At 39.5% G+C, this 21,326-nt stretch overlaps 1 protein-coding gene across 3 annotated transcripts in view; it reads left to right on the top strand.

The window, feature by feature from the left end:
- The window catches only part of GABRB1 (gamma-aminobutyric acid type A receptor subunit beta1), a 269,352-nt gene that overhangs the window by 203,432 nt on the left and 44,594 nt on the right, over positions 1-21,326 (top strand). For all 3 annotated transcript variants that reach the window (XM_077815703.1, XM_077815702.1, XM_077815704.1), the window contains exon 5: positions 12,600-12,682. In XM_077815703.1, coding sequence (XP_077671829.1) covers positions 12,600-12,682 — 83 coding nt within the window. The remainder of the gene's footprint in view (positions 1-12,599; positions 12,683-21,326) is intronic.

Raw genomic sequence — 21,326 nt, 5'->3', positions numbered from 1 at the left:
GAAAGTTAGACAGTTTCAGTTTGTCACTGGTAGTTCTCATTCAGCACTTTCCTGCAGATCACTAGCATGCAACTAATGGAGCAATGTCAAGACTAAGGGCATGTCTACGCTTGCCATTTAAAGTGGAAAAAGTCCCTTTTTTGCACAAAAACCATGGGAGCATCTAAACTTGCAAATGACTTTTTGCAGTGAAACTCAGAAGTTTCACCGCAAAAAGAAAACCACCTCCACGAGAGGTGTACAGCTCTTACCGGTGATGCTTTTGCAGTGATGTTCAAGTGAAGACATATTCTTCCTGTTTACAAAGCTTTTAGCCTCCGCAGAATATCCCACAGTGCCTAAGTGACCACTCTGGCCAGCAGCTCTGCTGCCAGGTAAACAGACATCCACTCCTCCCCCTGTAAAGCCCCGGGAACTTTGAAACTCCCCTTCCTGTTTTCTTGGCAAGTGCTCACTTATGATCTGGCCAGGTGACAATGCCTGCTCCACGGAGCAAACAATCCCCTGCTTAGAGCAATGCTGAGCTACAGGAGCTGATCAGTGTTTGGGGAGAGGAGGCTGTAGAGGGACCCAAGATGCCCCACAATCACACACCCCCTTCCCACAAGACCCATCGTCAAAATGGAGAGAGCTGCACTGTGGGATAATTGCCCTCAGTGCACTGCTCTCATCCGGGATGGAAGTGCTGCAAATGTAAACACTCTATGATGTCTGTGGAAGTAAGTGAGTACACAAACCAGTGCTTTTCTTTCAACAGTTCACTATCACCAATGAAACTGACAGCACAAAAACTCTGCAAGTGTAGACATACCTATACAATATCAAGACTCAGAGTTTGACAAACCAAATCCCTGGAGATCTAGCAAAAGTTCTAAGTCTTAACTTTGAAAGGGCCTCTAATCATTTCTGTACTTAATGATCCTAAAACAAGAACAGCAGTGACTTTTTCTAGCACATAGTCCTTCAAAACAAAGACCAGACACTATGGTAGATTGAAAAGAAAAAGAAAGAAAGAAAAATAGCATACTAAGAAAATAATGGTCTTCTCTAATGCAGACTTTTGATATATGCCAAGAGGGTATCCATGATCCCCATAAAAAAAATTATGTTCCTCAAAAGGAAAATTATGAAAACATTTGTACACCCATCCAAATTCAGGATTATCACCCAAAACATATTCTGGAATGTCCAGGAAACAATCATCTAACAGAAAAGCAGTAATTTTCTGGATTAGGATCCATTTTAGAAGCACTAGACGCAAACTGTACATGGTTGAGAAACAAGATATTTGTCCCCTTACAGATTTAAGACACTTGAGTAATTTGCAATTTTTTGTTTAAGATTATGTTTTTTATTAAAAAGAAAAACATAGTTATGCAACTAATAGGTGCAATTATACAAAATATTTTACCTAATTATTACACTTCCAGGTATGCAGCTCTGCTCTCACAAGGAGTGACTGTGCTAGAATTTAAATAAAACAAATGAAAAAGTGGAAGAGGATTAAAGACATGGCCATTGCTTATTTCGTCTTTTCTCCAATTCTCCAAGAAAAGTATGGACTGCAAGGTTTTCCCTAGGGCCAGATTTTCAAACTCGGAAACACGAAATTGAACTCCTGTCTTACGCACATAAACACCCATTCATGCGAAGTGGCCATGCACATGTGCAGATCCCAGAGTGTGTGTGCAGACTGGGTCTCTGCAAATATAGGTTTGGTGCCAAATATATGTCTCCAGTTATGCAAGCCTAACTGAAAAAATCTGATCCACTCTGTATTATTGCCATTCAAAACTCAGTCAGTCCCTAGCAAATAATATTTTAATAATATATATTATTTATTTGTATTTCAGCAGCACCTAGGAGCAGCAGTCCTTTACCACTGTGCTAGTTGCTGTACAAACACAGAATAAAAAGGTGGTCCATGTCCCAGAGAGATCACAATCATGTTCTTTTTTGTCTTTAGGGTGCTCTTAGATCACATTTTCAAGCTTTTCTCCACAACCATGAGGACTCTAAGTGTACCTCTTTTTAAAATGAAAACTTAGATTTTCACCTAATCATCTGCCTCCAGGAGCTGGGGATTTAAGAAAAAAACCAATATGGCAAGACTTGTGATAAAACATGTTGCCAGCTCTCTCATTATGTCAGATATGACAAAAGAGTGCTAATAAGTACTGTAGTTTGCATTTGTGGAGGGCTTGATTAGCCCCTGGGTTACAACTGTTTTATTTAACTCATATGGCCTAGGCCAAAGCCCACTGAAATCTATTGGAGTCTTCCTTGACTTCAGTGGATTTTGCTTTTAACACTTCACTGTGGGTCCAATGCAATCAATAAAAATTATTCAAACTCCAGTGAAATTACACACCAGTTGCAAGGTTATTGACTTTCCTAAATACAGCTCTCAAATAAAGATGAAAATCTTTAGTAGGGGGCTGGAGTGAAAATTTCTACTTTAATTCAATTCCCTTTCTGTCCAGATAAGATATGTCAGTGTTTTAATTTGGTGTGTAAAGTGTCTTGTAACAGTTTACACATAACCCCTGAAAGATATATTTGGAGGACACAATTTTAGAGTAACAATTCAAAGTGAAAGGAAGTACAGTAACATTCCTTCCAATTAGTGACAGCCTCCCAGGAAGTGGTGTTGCAATGGCTGAGCAGGGGCTCAGAAGATACTTAGTACAAAATTTCAAGGGTGCTCCTAAATGTTCCTGCTTAGGCATCTACACCATTACCTTTCTACTCTTGCATTAGCCTTGCCAGTATTTTCTTTATCTATGATGTATAAGATGAACTCTGAATGAGTTGTGAATTTTTCAGATCTTGGCACATGGGAAAGTCCACATGTCATCCTACATATGATCTCATTATTGTAGTTTATGCAGGGATTAATTGACAAGCATTGTTGAAGTAATAAGGAAGATATGGTACATTTATCTATCTATCATGCTTCACTGTGCAGACTATGGGCCCTGACCCTTTACTGACACAGCTAGCCCTTGCTCCCAAGAATAGTTCTATTGACTTCAGTGGGACCATTCACGTGGTTAAGTGTTTGCATGACTGGACCTTTCAGTGGCATCATTCAACTATGGTGTCAGTGAACTTGGGGATCAGATTTGGGAATAAACCAATGACTACAATTGACTACAAAATAACTACAATTTCTGTTGGGTACTAAGGAACGTTTGAAATTTTGTACTAAGTGTTTTCTGAGCCTCTGGGTTTACTTTTTTTTTTTTTTTTTAGACTTTAAATGCTGCGTAGTTTCTAATTAATCTTGCTTTGGGGTTGGAGAGGACTAACAAAACTAGAATGTTTGGCCACCAGCCCTCCCATCCTCCAGCTTCTCTCAGATTGTGCTTTACTTTTAGGCACTTGATTCCATAAAGTAGGGAATAGGCTTTTCTGAGAAGAATGTCCATGTATAAACATGGTAACAGGGGTCAGATGCAGCAATGACTTTTATAAACAATTATCTTATTCCAAGCCAGTGCAGCTGATTGATTTGACTCGTATATTAACTTTTCATGTCCCTGTTTACATTTGACAAGAAATGTATTCCTCCTATGAAAGTTATTGGGTGTATGAGAACTGATGAGAAACTCAAAATGAATCCTTCAACCCAAACAACTTCTTTCAGCATTTCAATCTGCCAAAAATTTTTGAAACATTTTCATTCAGCTTGACCTGGAAAAAATAGATATCTTTTGGACAAGCAACAAAACCAAATGTTCAGTCATTCACACAGCCCTACTCACCAAATACTTGCCCCAAATCTACCTGACTGCTGGTTATTTTGACTTTGTTCATTATGACACCAATGACTGGTTCAGGACAGCAACATTACTTAAAAATAATTAAAACAGTTTTCACAAGTTTTTGACAAGTGGCTTTGGGTTAATGCTTATTCCACACCTTGAAAATATATATTTTTTAAAATAAAGTTGTCTGGCATTGCAGGTGAGAAATATACGGACTAGAAACCCAGAGGGGAATGGGAAGGAAGCAAAAGGCACATGAAGGGTGGCTTAGGATACAAGAAATGGGATTAGACACTGGCTCCTAAACTTTACTGGTTCATGAACCACCTTCTTAAAAAATTGTTGTGAAGTGAATGAATTGAACATCAAGCTCACAGACCCAGTTTGGGAACCCCTGGATTAGAGGTTACACTTTATATTAAGGTTCTATTTCTAAAGAGTTTATAAAAGGATAATAAATGATTAACAGACATTTTACTAAATGGTAAATCTATGGTGATAGATAGTTACAGAACCCAACAGGTTTTATGCACCAGTGGCTTACAAACATCTATAAGAACTTCTACTGATGCATTTATGACCATCTGTAACACATTACACAAAACTTTCAAAAGCGCTTAAGTGACTTAGGAACCTACATCCCATTTCCCCACCTGTTAGTGAGACAGGATCCTAAATCACTTAGTCTGAAAATTCTGTACCGTGCTTATAACAGCCATTATTCATTTATTAATCCTTTATAAGCTATTTATAACTGTACTTTTCATATAATGTGACCAGACAAGAGATACTGAGGGTAGTTGATTTTGTAACCATATATTATAAAAATATTTGATCCGGCAAACTTCAATTAACACCAAGCATATGTGCAGCACATAGAAGTAAATGGGAATACTCACAGTGCACAAAGTTCAGCAGAGTCATGTTTTCAGGATCAGGGCCTATTATCAATCCTGGGGTTCTGGTGGCTATGAACAAAGTGCCCAGGCTTTGCTTTTGTAATGTATGATGTCACCAGATTCTCTGGAATTAAAGCCTTATATGAGGCATATATAGGTAAAGGATGCTGTTTTTATATTGTAAACCACATGTATCATTTTCTCTTATGCAAAGTACTCTATTGAGGAAGGAACAATCAGTTGCACACATACAAAATGGGGAGTGACTGCCTAGGAAGGAGTACTGCGGAAAGGGATCTGGAGTCATAGTGGATCACAAGCTAAATATAAGTCAACAGTAGAACACTGTTGCAAAAAAAGTGAACATCATTCTGGTATGTATTAGCAGGAGTGTTGTAAGCAAGACACGAGAAGTAATTCTTCTGTTCTACTCCACACTGATTTAGGCCTCAACTGGAGTATTGTGTCCAGTTCTGGGCACCATATTTCAGGAAAATTGTGGACAAATTGGAGAAAGTCCAGAGAAGAGCCACAAAAATTATTAAAGACCTAGAAAACATGACCTATGAGGGAAGATTGAAAAAACTGATGTTGTTTAGTCTGGAGAAGAGAAGACTGAGAGGGGACATGATAATAGTTTTCAAGTATATAACAGGTTGTTACAAGGAGGAGGGAGAAAAATTGTTCGTAACCTCTGAGGATAGGAGAGGCAGCAATGGGCTTAAATTGCAGCAATGGAGGTTTAAGTTGGACATTAGGAAAAACTTCCTGTCAGGGTGGTTAAGCACTGGAATAAATTGCCTAGGGAGACTGTGGAATCTCCATGATGGGAGATTTTTTAAGAGCAGGTGAGACAAGCACCTGTCAGGAATGGTCTAGATAATACTTTGTCTTGCCATGAATGCAGGGGATTGGACTAAATGACCTCTTGAGGTCCGTTCCAGTCCTATGATTCTAAAATTCTGCGTTTCTTGTAATAATTTTGCCAACAAGTTGTCCTTCTGAAACCCAAGCATAAAACAGGTTGTCTTAGACTTACATTTTAAACAGAAAAATTAAGCAGTTATTTCCAGAGATGAATCCTTGGCCTGATTCTGATCTCACGGCAGCGTGATGGAGTTACTCCAGAGTCAATGTGTACAGCTGATACAAGATCAGGAAGAGCAACTTTTCCCCTTGGTGTAAAAGTTCACTTTCAAACTGCAGTTCAGGCTGAGTTTTTACAGTGTGCACAAGAGACTTTTAAAAAACAAAAACACTCGTCTTCCCCAGTTCATACCCTTATTCACATTTATAATTTATACTATGTTGGTTGAAAGAGGTGGCAAGAACACATTAAAATTTTATTCCTTCTTCTCCAAGTGGGACAAGACTTTTCATGACAGGATTTGTATCATTTAGCTCTGGGTCCTCTCTATATTTAATCGTTCATGCTATGTTAAACATTGCTTCTTTTTCCTCTATAGAGAGCTCTGAAGAATAGACAACAGCTTTTTGGCAATGCTATTGTGGTGAAATGCTCTGACCAAGTATTAAGCAATAGCTACACTTCATGTTACTGCCTCTGTGTTTATTTTAACCCCGGTAGTCTACACTGCAATTACACAGCCCTGCAGCCCAAGCCAGCTGGCACAGGCCAGCTGCAGGTTTTTAATTGCAATGTAGACATATCCATAGTAAGAGAGAGTCCCAGAGCTTGCCGTCTAAATAGAAACAGCAGACAAAGGGTGTAAGGGGAAATCAATCCAACTTTTACACACACAACTAATTCCACTGAAGATAACAGGACTAGTCACATGTGTAAATGTCCACAGCACCTTGCCACAATTCAGTATTGTCATGAGAGTTGCCTGTTCAATGAGATTTTTAGGGATAATCTTTCTGCCTACAAAATTCTTGCAGCTTGTCCTTTTCTTTTGTCTGATTGAGAAATACAAAAATTACATAGTTCTAATACAGTCTATTAAGCAGTACAATCTCCCTAAAGACAACTTGGGAAATTCTATGGAAAAATCAATTAAAACTATATCATAATACATGTTGCTTCATGCAGAGAAATTTGGTATTATGGTAATACCTAGAGTCTTCAGTACGGTAGGCATTGTACAAAATCCATAAGAGACAGTCCCTTCCCTGAAGAGTTTGCCATCTACAGACAACACAGACAAGAGGGGGTGAGGGAACAGAAGAGGAAATAGGCACAGACACATGAAGGCATTTGACCAAAGACATCCAGCAGGTCACTGACAGAGCTGGCAATGGAACCCAGGTCTCCAGACTCCCAATCCAGTGCCATTAGAACACACAACCTCCCAAGAATGGTTTTGCACAGAATCTCACATGCAGTATCCGATTCTTCTTCCACTGAAGTCAATGAAACCAGTATCAGTCCCAAACAACATTTTTCACAAGTCATCACAAACTCTGTACCATAGCAGTTCCCACATATTAGCTACTTATAAGACAATTCATACTTGTCTGTTATGCTAGCAGCTGTTTCCTTTGGAGGTAAGAGAAAATAGGTTATATTTATATTGGTCTTAGGTTTGGTAAAAACTTGTTTTCAGAAACCTAAGTATTGGGCCCAATTTCAGTTGACAATAAACTAAAACCAACAGAGCTCAGAGTGTATTTTCTGTCCTACTAACTCAACTAGACACCTATTGCAAGGATGAAATATGAAAAAAGGATGAAAAGGATACAAAAATTTCTGTATTATTGAATGCCTCAGTGTATACTCAATTAGCCATTTCCTGCCAGGGCTGGCATCACCAATGTCCCAGACCAGGAAAAACTGAAAGTCATCAGCCTGAATAGCTTTCCATTCAAATGGGAGCACCTTCGAGCAATGGGACCACTGCAGCCTACAAGAAAACCAGTTCCACCCAGGTTGCCTGCCAGAGGCTGAAGCAGTGGAAAATTCCTAACAAAAAAAGAAACAAATCATTTTAAAAGTGCATTGAACTAAACAGGAAGAAGGCCTTCTTATTCTGGAATAAAAGTATCCAACATGGAGTTAATCAGAAACAAGTCCATGTGTATACAAGCCCTCCAAACTGACACTTAACAACACAGTCTCTGGGAGATTGAGAGAACACAAAGGGGACATCTCTCTGAGCTGGGAAACGTTTTGACTGCTGAATCCAAACAAGCTGAGGGGAGGTTGCTGCAGGAATCAAAGGGGGCTTCATGATCAGGAAGAGAAGACTGAGCCAGAGAAGTGAGATCCAGAAGAGAGGACCTGGGACCCCTGAGGGCACTGACCAAAACCCATAGAATGTTCAAGAATGGTGAGGACTCTGAGGGAGGGAATTACATACTGGCATTTCTGATTTTTCCTAGATCAATGTATCTCCTGTGCTTTGTCTATGAGTAATGAATTGTTGATTTAGAAATTCCTCTGCAAAGTGTGTGTCTTACTTCAACTGTCATGTTCCCAGAAGGGTTAAAATATAAATCAGAGTACCCAGGGGGGTGGAGCTTTGGTGACGGTGTATGGAGGGTCACATGGGTCCTGGAGCCCATTACTTAGAAGTGACACCAGTGACACACTTAGAAGTGACAAAGCTCTGTGCCCAGAAAGTATGTCTGAGAGGCCAGAGGCTGGAGCCTGTCAGAACCAGAGGAGTGTAGAAACACATAGATCCAGCACAAAAGTCCAAACACAGCTGCTTGGTGAGCAGCCACAAGGGGGAGCTCAGCCAGGACTGACTATTTTCTTGCCATTTTTGATTTTGTTTCTTTTTCCCTCTGATTCACTAACTGTTTTTCAAATTCTTAAAGTGGTTCATGAATCATTCAGCCTCAGTAGAAATGAATAATAATAAGCCCATTTTCATTGTGTTCAGTATGCAACTAATTACCTGAAAATGACTGCCTGGTATTGCATCAAGGATTGTCTCATTAGCATTCAGTGCTCCTGTTATAGCAGAAAGGAGGAAAGAAAAGAAGAGGAAAAAGGGGAGTAGAGAGCACAAAATCATTTTTTTACTGTGCTTTGGGCTGCTCATTAACCCTTTCCCACAAATACACCAAATGGTATGTACGATACCGTGTCTTGCAGGAGGCATGATAGAGGTTACAGAATGAATGGTGTAGAGAAAGTAAGTCCAATGCTCTATTTACTTTCTCTCAAATTACAAGAGCAAGAGGAAATGCAATGAAAATTAAGCGCACCACATTTAAATCCCACATAAGGAGATATGGGTAAAAAAAAAATAACTTTTGAAATTCACTGCCATAAGTTACCACTGAAGCCAAGAATTTGGTTTATGCAGCAGAGGAAACCTACCTATTAAGCAGTCTCTTGCAAGCTCCACTCAAGGTCCAAATACAGTAATAATATAGTGTCTTACCACAAAAACTGCACAACATTGCTATTTCTTTATTTGTATTACAGTCGTGCTTAGAAGCCTCCATTAGGGATTGGGTCCCACTGTGTTAGGCACTGTACATGCATAGAATGAAAAGATGGTCCTTGCCCAAAAGAGTTAATTCTGCTTTACAGAGTAATTGTATAAAAAAGTTGCTCAGTGGAACATTTAAGGCTTATAGAATAATTGACCAACAACCATTATATCAGTTTTACAGTGGATTAGTTGTATTAACATAAAATCCTTGAAACTATGGAGTAAACTGGCATTAAAAATGTACTACTATTTATACGATGGGATTTTCAAAAGTGCTTAAGTGACTTAGGAGCACAAGCCCCGTCGTCAGTCAATGGGACATGTGCTCCCCTTGTCACTTAGGTGCTTTTGAAAATCCAACCTTATAATCATAAGAAAGCAAGTTGGCCACTATAGTGCTATGATCATTGTGCCATCCAGGAAATCTTGTATTGATGTCTATGGGTTGTGCAATCTTTCTGAATCAATCAATCTACTGCAAATGAGCTAAATTAAGGCTGATTAACTGGGAACAAAAGAAATACTGTTTGGAATCTTCATAAAAAAGCATTTAACTGGACTAACACTAATATATGCAGTTATGTATAGAATTAAGTAGGAAAGAATGAATACCTTTTACTGTGCATTTTCAATGAGTCCTTTGGCATAAGGTTTCTCTGCCACAAGGATGATACAAACTAGCTCCTATCTTCACTGAAGTCCTTGACCACCACAATAAACACCACCCTATTAAGAGAAGCAATTCAGTTTAATATGCAAAATCATGTGGCTCCCAAAACCAGCCTTCCAGAAAGAATGCAATTTGTTCAGAGCATATATTTGCATTGTATCTGAAACAGATAATCTGAAATATTCCAATGTATTGTGATGGTCTGACTCACATAACAATGCTATCTGCAATTAGTCCTTAAGCATAGAGTTTAAAACCATGTATATATATAATTTTTATAACTAAGAAACTTTAAACACACTGCGGCACTAAGGTATGCAGCATATTGATAGTTGTAGCAGATTATTGCCCAATTCCAGACAGTACTTAAATTGTTGCTTAATTTACAGCACACCAGTAGTAAATTTCTGTATGTCTTCCTAGGTACTTCCATGGCACTTGTCACCACCGTATCTGAGTGCTTCAAAATTATTCATGAATCTTATTCTCACAATAAGCATGTTAGGTAGAGAGCTATGATACCCATTTTACAGATATTAAGGGTAAAATTTTCACAAGTACCTAAATCTCATTTTCAAAAGCGATGTAGGCATTTAAGAGCTAAAGTCTCACTGAAAGTCAATAGGACTTAGGCTACTAATTCACATGGGGTAATATTTTCAAAAACACCAACTGTCTTGCCCAAGGCCAGACAGGAAGTCTATGAGCAAGTTTAGGATTTGAACCCCAATTTCCTGGTTTAGCGCAGTGATTTATCCTGCCTCCCATTGACAATACTCCCATTGGCTTCATGTGCTGAAAATTAAATACCTGCTTAAGTTCTCTGCAGACCTAACCAAAGTCCAGAAAGAGAGCTGGTTCCCCTACAATCATAAAAATGATACCACCAAATATACTCTGAAAGTAAATTACTGAATCACAACCCAAATGACAAACACTACGGACAGACAAATGATACATCAATGTTTTATTTGCTTAAAGAAAATGTAGACATAGACAATCCCATCTTTTCATACTACTTGCCAGAGAGATTTGGCAACACAAAAAGGGACAACTCGAGTGCTTTCATTTCACTGCTACCTTTTGCTCTTTTCCCATTTCAATTCTGTGCCAATTTCCTGTTTGGTAGCTCTTAGAAACATCTCTCCCCAGCTTAGAGATAAGAATTCATCCTTTCTGAACTACCAAACCATAAAAGTGAAAAATGGTAAAGGCCTCCTAAATCATCCACTACACATCTCTATATGTGCAGGATTGTTCCCTCCAGTAGAATCACTACTGTTTTGTCTAGTCTCATTTTCAATGCCACAATCACTTCTCTAGGACTGCTTTAATTAGTAAGAAGCAGAATCTAGCCCATATTGTGGCTATTATCACAGAGAACAGTTGTTTGGAGGAGAACATGATATCTTTATGTTATAGTACATCATCTTTTGATAGCATAACTCCATTTTGGAGAGGTCTAGTCTATTTATCATAGATAAATGATGGAGTGATTTATGAAAGTATATGCTAGTTCACCATCTATTATTTAAAACTCTTCCTTCACTAATGTCATAAATATAAAGGGAAGGGTAACCACCTTTCTGTATACAGTGCTATAAAATCCCTCCTGCCCAGAAGCAAAACCCTTCCACCTGTAAAGGGTTAAGAAGCTAAGATAACCTCACTGGCACCTGACCCAAAATGACCAATGAGGGACAAGATACTTTCAAATCTGGACCGGGTAGGGGTGGTGAGAACAAAGGGTTCTGTCTGTCTGTGTGATGCTTTTGCTGGGAACAGATCAGGAATGCAACCTTACAACTCCGGTAAAGTTAGTACGTAATCTAGCTAGAAAATACGGTAGATTTTCTTTTGTTTAATGGCTGGTAAAATAAGCTGTGCTGGAGGGAATATATATTCCTGTTTTTGTGTCTTTTTGTAACTTAAGGTTTTGCCTAGAGGGATTCTCTAGGTTTTGAATCTGATTACCCTGTAAGGTTTTTACCATCTTGATTTTACAGAGTTGATTCTTTTACCTTTTCTTTAATTAAAATTCTTCTTTTAAGAACCTGATTGATTTTTCATTGCTCTTAAGATCCAAGGGTTTGGGTCTGTGTTCACCTGTACCAATTGGTGAGGATTATTATCAAGCCTTCCCCGGGAAAGGGGGTGTAGGGCTTGGGGGGATATTTTGGGGGAAGACGTCTCCAAGTGGTCTCTTTCCCTGTTCTTTGTTTAAAACGCTTGGTGGTAGCAGCATATTGTTCAAGGACAAGATAACGTTTGTACCTTGGGGAAGTTTTTAACCTAAACTTGTAAGAATAAGCTTAGGGGGTCTTTCATGCAGGTCCCCACATCTGTACCCTGGAGTTCAGAGTGTGGAAGGAACCTTGACAACTAATATTTAAAGCTTGGATGAAAATTGTTATAGAAGTGTTAAATATAAATGTACAATAACGGTAAGTAAAGATAGATCAGAAAGTTTTCATTTTAGGCGATACGCAATACATAGGTTATAAAGAAAAACATTTATAATATAAATTTGAAGAGAACTTAACTGCCAATCTTAAAATGAGACACCCAAATAGAATTTTCACTAAAACATCAGAGCTTCTCTTATGTGTTGAGCTGCAATTTTCAGTAGGAATTTTGCTATTGTATTTTAATATTCGATAAATTCTCTTAATGGAATATATGGTTACCAGACATACAGAATAGCGAATAATATGTAACTGTAAGACACAAAGAGCCTGGTGATGTGGCTAGTGGGTGTAAAAGAAGCTGCCCATTAAAACAGTAAAATATTTGGTCACAGATACCATACCAGGGACTTTTTTCATGAACCCATCTTTTTTCCTTCTTATAGGATCACAACTACAGCTGCTTGCATGATGGATCTACGTAGATACCCTCTGGATGAACAAAACTGCACACTAGAAATTGAAAGTTGTAAGTTGTGGGAGGGAGAGGGTTGAACATACTGCATCTTTGAATTGAAAATAATTCATTGGTTAAGTAAAGTCTATAGTTGGTCTACAACAGAATTCACAGCCCTATTATATTCTTATCAGTTTGGTTTGTGTATAGAAACTATATAAATGCATAATAAAATGAATTGAGTAAGATGAGCCACATTTAATTCACATTATTTTGCTGTTCCAAGACTATCAAATTTCTGTGAAGGTCTCTTGCCTAAAGGAGGGAGTGCTGTGTAATGGTTAGATCAGAGTCCTGAGTCAGATCTTTTGCCTTCTCCATCACCTACTCACCATAGTATCTTATCTTGGGAAAGTCACCTCACCTCAATTTATTCATCTGAAAAAGTAACACTAATATTAGCATTTGCAAAGCACTTTTAGAACCTCAGATGAAAGACACTATAAAAATGAGGTCCTGGATTCTATATCATTAAAGCCAATGGGAGCTTTGCCATTGACTTCAATGAGCATAGTTTCAAGTTCTGTAAGATTAAATTCTTCTTTCTCGTATCTTAATAGTTCTCTACAGATAGGAGACTCACAAAAACTCTATGGTGAGATTTAGTGAATGGTGCTTGTATACTCAACGTTGTCTAAGTCAATCCATTGTCTTCATAGAACACATTATCTCAACATATCTGATTAAAAACTTCCAAAGCAGAATATCTCAAATAGGACATTGCAGCAGTTTCTATGAAATAGTTCCAGTAGTCATATTATAACTTTTGTAAATTGACTGTAGTAATGTGTTAACCTCTTACTGTAACTAGTATTTGTTTCTACTTTTTTGTGAAACTCCCAGTGAGTGTCATAATACAGTAACTTTAACTGGAAACTTCCTTCATAACCCGCAAAGCTGCACATTATGATTGGCAGCTCTGCTACTTCAGACTTTGCAGTCCCAGCTCGCCATCTTTCTGGCACAAAACGCCATAATGACAGCTGCAGCGGCACAGGAGCGAGCAAACAGAGCTGTAAACAGGGGAGTTTGAAAGGGGAGTTTGTACTGCGGTGCTCGTTGGGGGTTTGTTTTTGCTGTGGGTGGTGGTGTTTTGGTGTGGTTTGTGTTTCCCAGATTAACAGGATTTAGGTGGGAAGGCTATGACAGATACAGAGGCAGGAGTGGGAGTGACCCATGTAGTGGAAGACACAATGAAGATGACTGGATGTGGAAGCTGCGGTATGATCCTGGAGGGGGTACCTGGAAAGATTTTTGTCTGCATGAAGTGCCATCTTATAGAGTTGATGGAAGGAAAGATCCGAGGATTGGAGATGCAGGTAGAAAGTCTGATTGAGTTTAGAAGGGGCTTCGAGTGGATTATGGAGCAAAGACATGAGGAGCGGAAGAGAAAAGCTCAGACTTGCAGATAGAAGCAGGACTGAAGAATTCTGAGGGGAGACTGCTGGGTGAAGAAAATGGACAGTGGAAGCATGTGACTAAGAGAACCAGGCAGAGGAAAAGACAGGCTAGTGAAGGAGAAATAGAACTCAAGAACAGGTTTGCAGAGTTGGAAAATGAAGAAGGGGCTCAGCAGGTGGTCACTGAAGGTGGAAGGGCAAGGAAGAAGAGAAGAGCGGCTAGTCCTATAGGAAAAGGGGAAGAGTCAATTGAGACTACACCAAATATGAGCCCCAGGAGGATACAGGATGGGTTGAGGAGGATTACAATGGAGAATAGGAATGGAAAGAACCTGTAGCCAGAGGGAACAGGGGATAGACCGGAGAATTGCACCGTCACCAGGAAAAGGCAGGTCTTTGTGATTGGGGACTCCTTACTGAGAAGAATGGACAGACCTGTAACCAGAGCTGATCCAGAGAATAGAAGGGTGTGCTGCTTTCCAGGTGCTAAGATACGGGATGTGGACCTCAGGTTGAAAAGAATCCTAAAGGGAGCGGGAAAGAATCCACTGATCGTCCTTCATGTGGGAACAAATTATACTGGTAGATTCTCGCTGGAACATATCAAGGGAGACTATGCCAGGCTGGGGAAGAAAGACACTTAAGGAAATCGAGGCTCAGGTGATCTTCAGTGGGATTCTGCCTGTTCCTAGAGAAGGGCAACAAAGGTGTGACAAGATCATGACTATCAACAGATGGCTCAGGCAGTGGTGGGTTGTAAGGAGGGCTTTGGGATGTATGACCACTGGGAGGCATTCATGGACAGAGGATAGTTCTCTCGGGATGGACTTCATCTGAGTAGGGAAGGAAATAGACTTCAAGGATGGAGGCTGGCACAACTGATTAAGAGAGCTTTAAACTAGGAATCTGGGGGAGATGGTTGGGAGATGTCCAGGTAATCTCCACACCGGATTTTAGCATTGAGAGGGAACAAAACAAAGTAAGAAAAGATACAACCGTGGGTAGGAGAATGGACAAAAGGAGGAAGGGCAGTGTGGATACCAGTGTAATAGATCATACTGGCTGTAGAATGTCCGTGCCTAATCGGGTAAAGAATGTGAGCAAGGCCAAACAGCAAAAATTAAGATGTTTGTACACCAATATGAGGAGCCTAGGTAACAAAATGGAGGAACTAGAGCTACTGGTGCAGGAAGTGAAGCCAGATATTATAGGGATAACAGAAACATGGTGGAATAGTAGTCATGACTGGACTACAGGTATTGAAGGGTATGTGCTGTTTAGGAAAGACAGAAATAAAGGTAAAGGTGGTGGAGTAGCATTGTATATCAATGATGAGGTAGAATGTAAAGAAATAAGAGGCGATGGAATGGATAAGACAGAGTCCGTCTGGGCAAAAATCACATTGGGAAAGAAAACTACTAGAGCCTCCCCTGTGATAGTGCTTGGGGTGTGCTATAGACCGCCGGGATCTAATTTGGATATAGATAGAGCCCTCTTTAGTGTTTTTAATAAGCAAATAAGAATGGAAACTGCGTGATCATGGGAGACTTTAACTTCCCAGATATAGACTGGAGGACAAGTGCTAGTAATAGTAATAGGGCTCAGATTTTCCTAGATGCAATAGCTGATGGATTCCTTCATCAAGTGGTTTCTGAACCGACAAGAGGGGATTCCATTTTAGATTTGGTTTTGGTGAGTAGTGAGGACCTCATAGAAGAAATGGTTGTAGAGACAACCTTGGTTCAAGTGATCATGAGCTAATTTAGTTCAAACTGAACGGAAGGATAAACAAACATAAATCTGCGACTAGGGTTTTTGATTTCAAAAGAGCTGACTTTCAAAAATTAAGGAAAGTAGTTAGGGAAGTGGATTGGACTGAAGAACGTATGGATCTAAAGGCAGAGGAGGCCTGGGATTACTTGAAGTCAAAGCTACAGAAGCTACCAGAAGTATGCATCCCAAGAAAGGGAAAAAAATTCATAGGCAGGAGTTGTAGACCAAGCTGGATGAGCAAGCATCTTGGAGAGGTGATTAAGAAAAAAGCAGAAAGCATACAGGGAGTGGAAGATGGGAGAGATCAGCAAGGAAAGCTACCTTATTGAGGTCAGAACATGTAGGGATAAAGTGAGACAGACTAAAAGCCAAGTAGAGTTGGACCTTGCAAAGGGAATTAAAACCAACAGTAGAAGGTTCTATAGCTATATAAATAAGAAGAAAACAAAGAAAGAAGAAGTGGGACAGCTAAACACTGAGGATGGAGTGGAGATTAAGGATAATCTAGGCATGGCCCAATATCTAAACAAATACTTTGCCTCAGTCTTTAATGAGGCTAATGAGAATCTTAGGGATAATGGTAGCATGACAAATGGGAATGAGGATATGGAGGTAGATATTACCATATCTGAGGTAGAAACGAAACTCGAACGGCTTAATGGGACTAAATCGGGGGGCCCAGATAATCTTCATCCAAGAATATTAAAGGAATTGGCACATGAAATTGCAAGCCCATTAGCAAGAATTTTTAATGAATCTGTAAACTCAGGGGTTGTACCGTATGATTGGAAAATTGCTAACATAGTTCATATTTTTAAGAAAGGGAAAAAAAGCGATCCGGGTAACTACAGGCCTGTTAGTTTGACATCTGTAGTATGCAAGGTCTTGGAAAAAATGTTGAAGGAGAAAGTAGATAAGGACATTGAGGTCAATGGTAAATGGAACAAAATACAACATGGTTTTACAAAAGGTAGATCGTGCCAAACCAACGTAATCTCCTTCTTTGAGAAAGTAACAGATTTTTTAGGCAAAGGAAATGCAGTGGATCTAATTTACCTAGATTTCAGTAAGGCATTTGATATGGTGCCACATGGGGAATTATTAGTTAAATTGGAAAACATGGGGATCAATATGAAAACTGAAAGGTGGATAAAGAATTGGTTAAAGGGGAGACTACAGTGGGTCATACTGAAAGGTGACCTGTCAGGCTGGAGGGAGGTTACCAGTGGAGTTCCTCAGGGATCGGTTTTGGGACCAATCTTATTTAATCTTTTTATTACTGACCTCGGCACAAAAAGTGGGTGTGCGCTAATAAAGTTTGCGGATGATACAAAGCTGGGTGGTATTGCCAATTTAGAGAAGGACCGGGATATCACACAGGAGGATCTGTATGACCTTGTAAACTGGAGTAATAGTAATAGGATGAAATTTAATAGGAGAAGTGTAAGGTTATGTATTTAGGGATTAATAACAAGAATTTTAGTTATAAGCTAGGGACGCATCAATTAGAAGTAACAGAGGAGGAGAAGGACCTTGGAGTATTGGTTGACCACAGGATGACTATGAGCCGCTAATGTGATATGGCCATGATAAAAGCTAATGCGGTCTTGGGATGCATCAGGCGAGGTATTTCCAGTAGAGATAAGGAGGTGTTAGTACCGTTATACAAGGCACTGTTGAGACCTCATCTGGAATACTGTGTGCAGTTCTGGACTCCCATGTTTAAGAAGGATGAATTCAAACTGGAACAGGTACAGAGAAGGGCTACAAGGATAATCCAAGGAATGGAAAACCTGTCTTATGAAAGGAGACTCAAGGAGCTTGGCTTGTTTAGCCTAAATAAAAGAAAGTTGAGGGGAGATATGATTGCTCTCTATAAATATATCAGAAGGATAAATACCAGAGAGGGAGAGGAATTATTTAAGATCAGTACCAATGTGGACACAAGAACAAATGGATATAAACTGGCCATCGGGAAGTTTAGACTTGAAATTAGATGAAGGTTTCTAACCATCAGAGGAGTGAAGTTCTGGAATAGCCTTCCAAGGGAAGCAGTGGGGGCAAAAGACCTATCTGGCTTCAAGAATAAACTCGATAAGTTTATGGAGGAGATGGTATGATGGGATAACATGATTTTGGCAATTAATTGATCTTTAACTATTCATGGTAAATAGGCCCAATGGCCTGTGATGGGATGTTAGATGGGGTGGGATCTGAGTTACTACAGAGAATTCTTTCCTGGGTATCTGGCCGGTGAATCTTGCCCACATGCTCAGGGTTCAGCTGATTGCCATATCTGGGATCAGGAAGGAATTTTCCTCCAGGGCAGATTGGAAGAGGCCCTGGGGGTTTTTCGCCTTCCTCTGTAACATGGGGCATGGGTCACTTGCTGGAGGATTCTCTGCACCTTGAAGTCTTTAAACCATGATTTGAGCACTTCAATAGCTCAGACATAGGTGAGAGGTTTTTCGCAGGAGTGGGTGGGTGAGATTCTGTCGCTTGCATTGTGCAGGAGGTCAGACTAGATGATCATAATGGTCCCTTCTGACCTTAATATCTATGAATCTATAATGCCACTTGCTGCTGGGCTCATCTCCTGGTTTGCAATTAAAAAGCCCTGCAGTCAGTACATTTGGAGAACAATTCCCCCCTGGACTCTCAATAAAGGGTCACCTTATCTGCAATAACTTTTCCCCACTACTAGCACTGACAGTTAATATAAATATCTACAATACATAATAATTAAAATTAACAGAGACATGAGCTCCCCAGTCTGCTTTGCTAGGGGAGCACTTGAATAATCAAGCCTAGTCAAGCCTAGTCATTAGCATTAATTTCTAGAGTTGATCAACAAATATAAAAACTTCTTTGTAAACAGTCTAAGGAATTAGAAACCAGTTTGTGACTTGGTCTGTTCATACTTCTTCATTATTTACTGTTTGAGAGCCTTCATACAACTGAAGCTTTGTTTGGTTTGAATGCTCATGACAGTGAATTTTAGTTATGCAGCTGAGATCTGTGTAATCAAGAAACAAAATAAATATTAGTCAGAATATGGTGATAAAGATTAATTCAAATCTAATCAGGAAACAGACAATACCATGTTTTGTCTGTCACTGGTTGCTTAACTCTTAACTAGAGAATGTCAAATAATCTACTGAACACTTGCTGTGGATAACTCAGAGCTTCAGCGTGTTTATAGTATTTGCTAAGCAGTTTCAAATTGACAAAATCTTTAAAAACTGATCTGTTACAGAAAAAGGGAAAAATAGATTGAATACATTATTTTTAGTCAGTAGGTAGACCAGCTCTACTAAAAATTAAGAGAGTGATTTTCAAAAGGCACTGCAAGACCTAACTCCTTCTGAAAGCCAATGTGTTCAGATACCACAGTGCTGTTTGTGCCTTCGAAAATCTCCCTCAGAAATGTCTCTCTATCATTATAATAGTTTCTCCTTGGTGTACTGTCTCAGATATACTAACCTTTTAAAATAATGGATATAGTGTCTCTAAATAAATTATAAGAACTCAACATTATAGGCAGTGCACCTGAAAATATGGGTATATGATCTAAAAAAATAAAAATTATGCCAAAAGTTAGGCTCCATAATCCATGTTTTAATTTTGGCAATTAAATAAGTAGCCTGATTTTCAAAACTGCTGAGCACTCAATTGCTCATATTAACTTCACTGGGAACTGCTGGCCTCCCCCACTTTTCAAAATCAGGGGCTAATAATTAGTCACTTTTTTAAATCTTAGAACAAAGACTTATCATTTTCATAATCTTATTCCAGTGTTAAAAAAATCACTAAACAATAGTCCCAATGGGATTACATGGGAAGTCCGAGAAGAATCTGATTCTTGAATTTAAGGGTTGTTGGGAAATCAAACTTCAAACAGCATTAAGCAAATTGAAATAGCCTGAGTACCAATGAACTGCGGCATTCACCACCATGTAGAAATCCAGAGCTGACCTACAGCATTTTGGCACCTGAGGCGGGAAACTTAAATGACACCCCATGCTCCCTCGCTTGGGCCAAAACTTTGAAAGGTCTCAATTCTGCCTTCTTCCTGTTCTACTCCTCTCATGGTACTGCTCTGCTACCTACCCCAATAAAGGAGAACTAACAACTGAAAATGCCTTGTTCAAAAATTTTAAGTAACACTTAACTTTCAATGCCTGAACAGCAAATGTAACTTTTCTTGTCTGCATAGTAAACACTGGCATTTTTATCTGTTTGAATAATCAAAGTGATGCTTTCTGTGCCTTCTTGGATGCAAAGATTTGAACTGCTTCCTGCTGAAGGTCCACAGTCTGGCCAGCTCATGCTCTGTTGAGATGGTTGCAAGGCCGACCAGCCTCTCCTGTGTCACTGTGGAGCATAGATGTGTTTTTATTAACTTCAGCTTGGAGAAGCTGTGTTCTCCACTGGCAACTGTTACAGGAAGTGTTAGAAGTATGCACAGAGCAACAAAAGCATTTGGAAAGAGGGTGGTCATCTTATTTGTGCACATATATCCAGAACAGCCTTTGGAGTTGATCCTGCTGAAATGTATCTTGAAAGGACTTTTGGTTCATCACCTAAATCACTCGCATCAATGTCGCGCATGTCATCATGTGTCAACACTGTCTCTAGTGCCTTGCATTGCTGGTGTAGGTCTTCTTCAGGTATAGTGAGGAGTTTTGGCATATCATAAAACATCCCAAATATACTGCTGTGTTCCTTAAGCTGCATGAAACGTTCTTCAACAGACTGTATTGCACAATCTAGCACCTGGTTAAAGAATTCAACTTTGCATTGTTGTTTGGGGTCTCTAATGGGATTATCCTGTGCCTCGTAATCCAAATGTCTTCTTCTTTGGTGACTCTTGTATTCTTGAATGGGTGGAAAAATAGCTTCAGTGTGAAGTTCCTCTGCCAACTTCTGTGCACTCTTCAGAACATTTTGAAATCCCTCATCTGACCGGTAAGCTGTAGGTATGACTTTGCTTTGTCCAGTTGTTCCATTGCTCCAGATATATCAAGGTCAACACTTTGGAGTCTCTTGCTTACAATATTTATTTCAAACAGTATGTCATGTCACAACACTAAGCCACACAGAAATATGAAGTTATGTATGTTTCTGGTGATTCCATTTTCCTCTGCCACTGTTTTCCCATGAACAGTTCCTGTCATAGCATTATCCGCCATAATGGCAACTATGGCATCATCTATCTTCCCAATTTGGTATTTGATAGGCTTTATCACCTCCACTCAACTTTCCCATTGTGTGGCACTCAGTGGTTTCAGTGTCAGAGAGGATGCTCCCAGATGTTACTTCAAAATTTGCCATCGATGAGTTGACGCAGAGAAAAATACAAAGATGCTCTGAATTACATTAAAAAATTCAGCAGCCTCACTAGAAGCTGATGCTGCATCACTGACCACCAAAAATGCTTGAGGGTTTAACTCCCAGATCCATGTTTGCACTCCTCTGTTCTT

The sequence above is a fragment of the Eretmochelys imbricata genome, chromosome 4 (assembly GCF_965152235.1).
Source record: "Eretmochelys imbricata isolate rEreImb1 chromosome 4, rEreImb1.hap1, whole genome shotgun sequence".
Taxonomy (NCBI): domain Eukaryota; kingdom Metazoa; phylum Chordata; order Testudines; family Cheloniidae; genus Eretmochelys; species Eretmochelys imbricata.
Note: the sequence above shows the minus strand (reverse complement) of the source record. Positions and strands in the feature narration are given on the sequence as shown.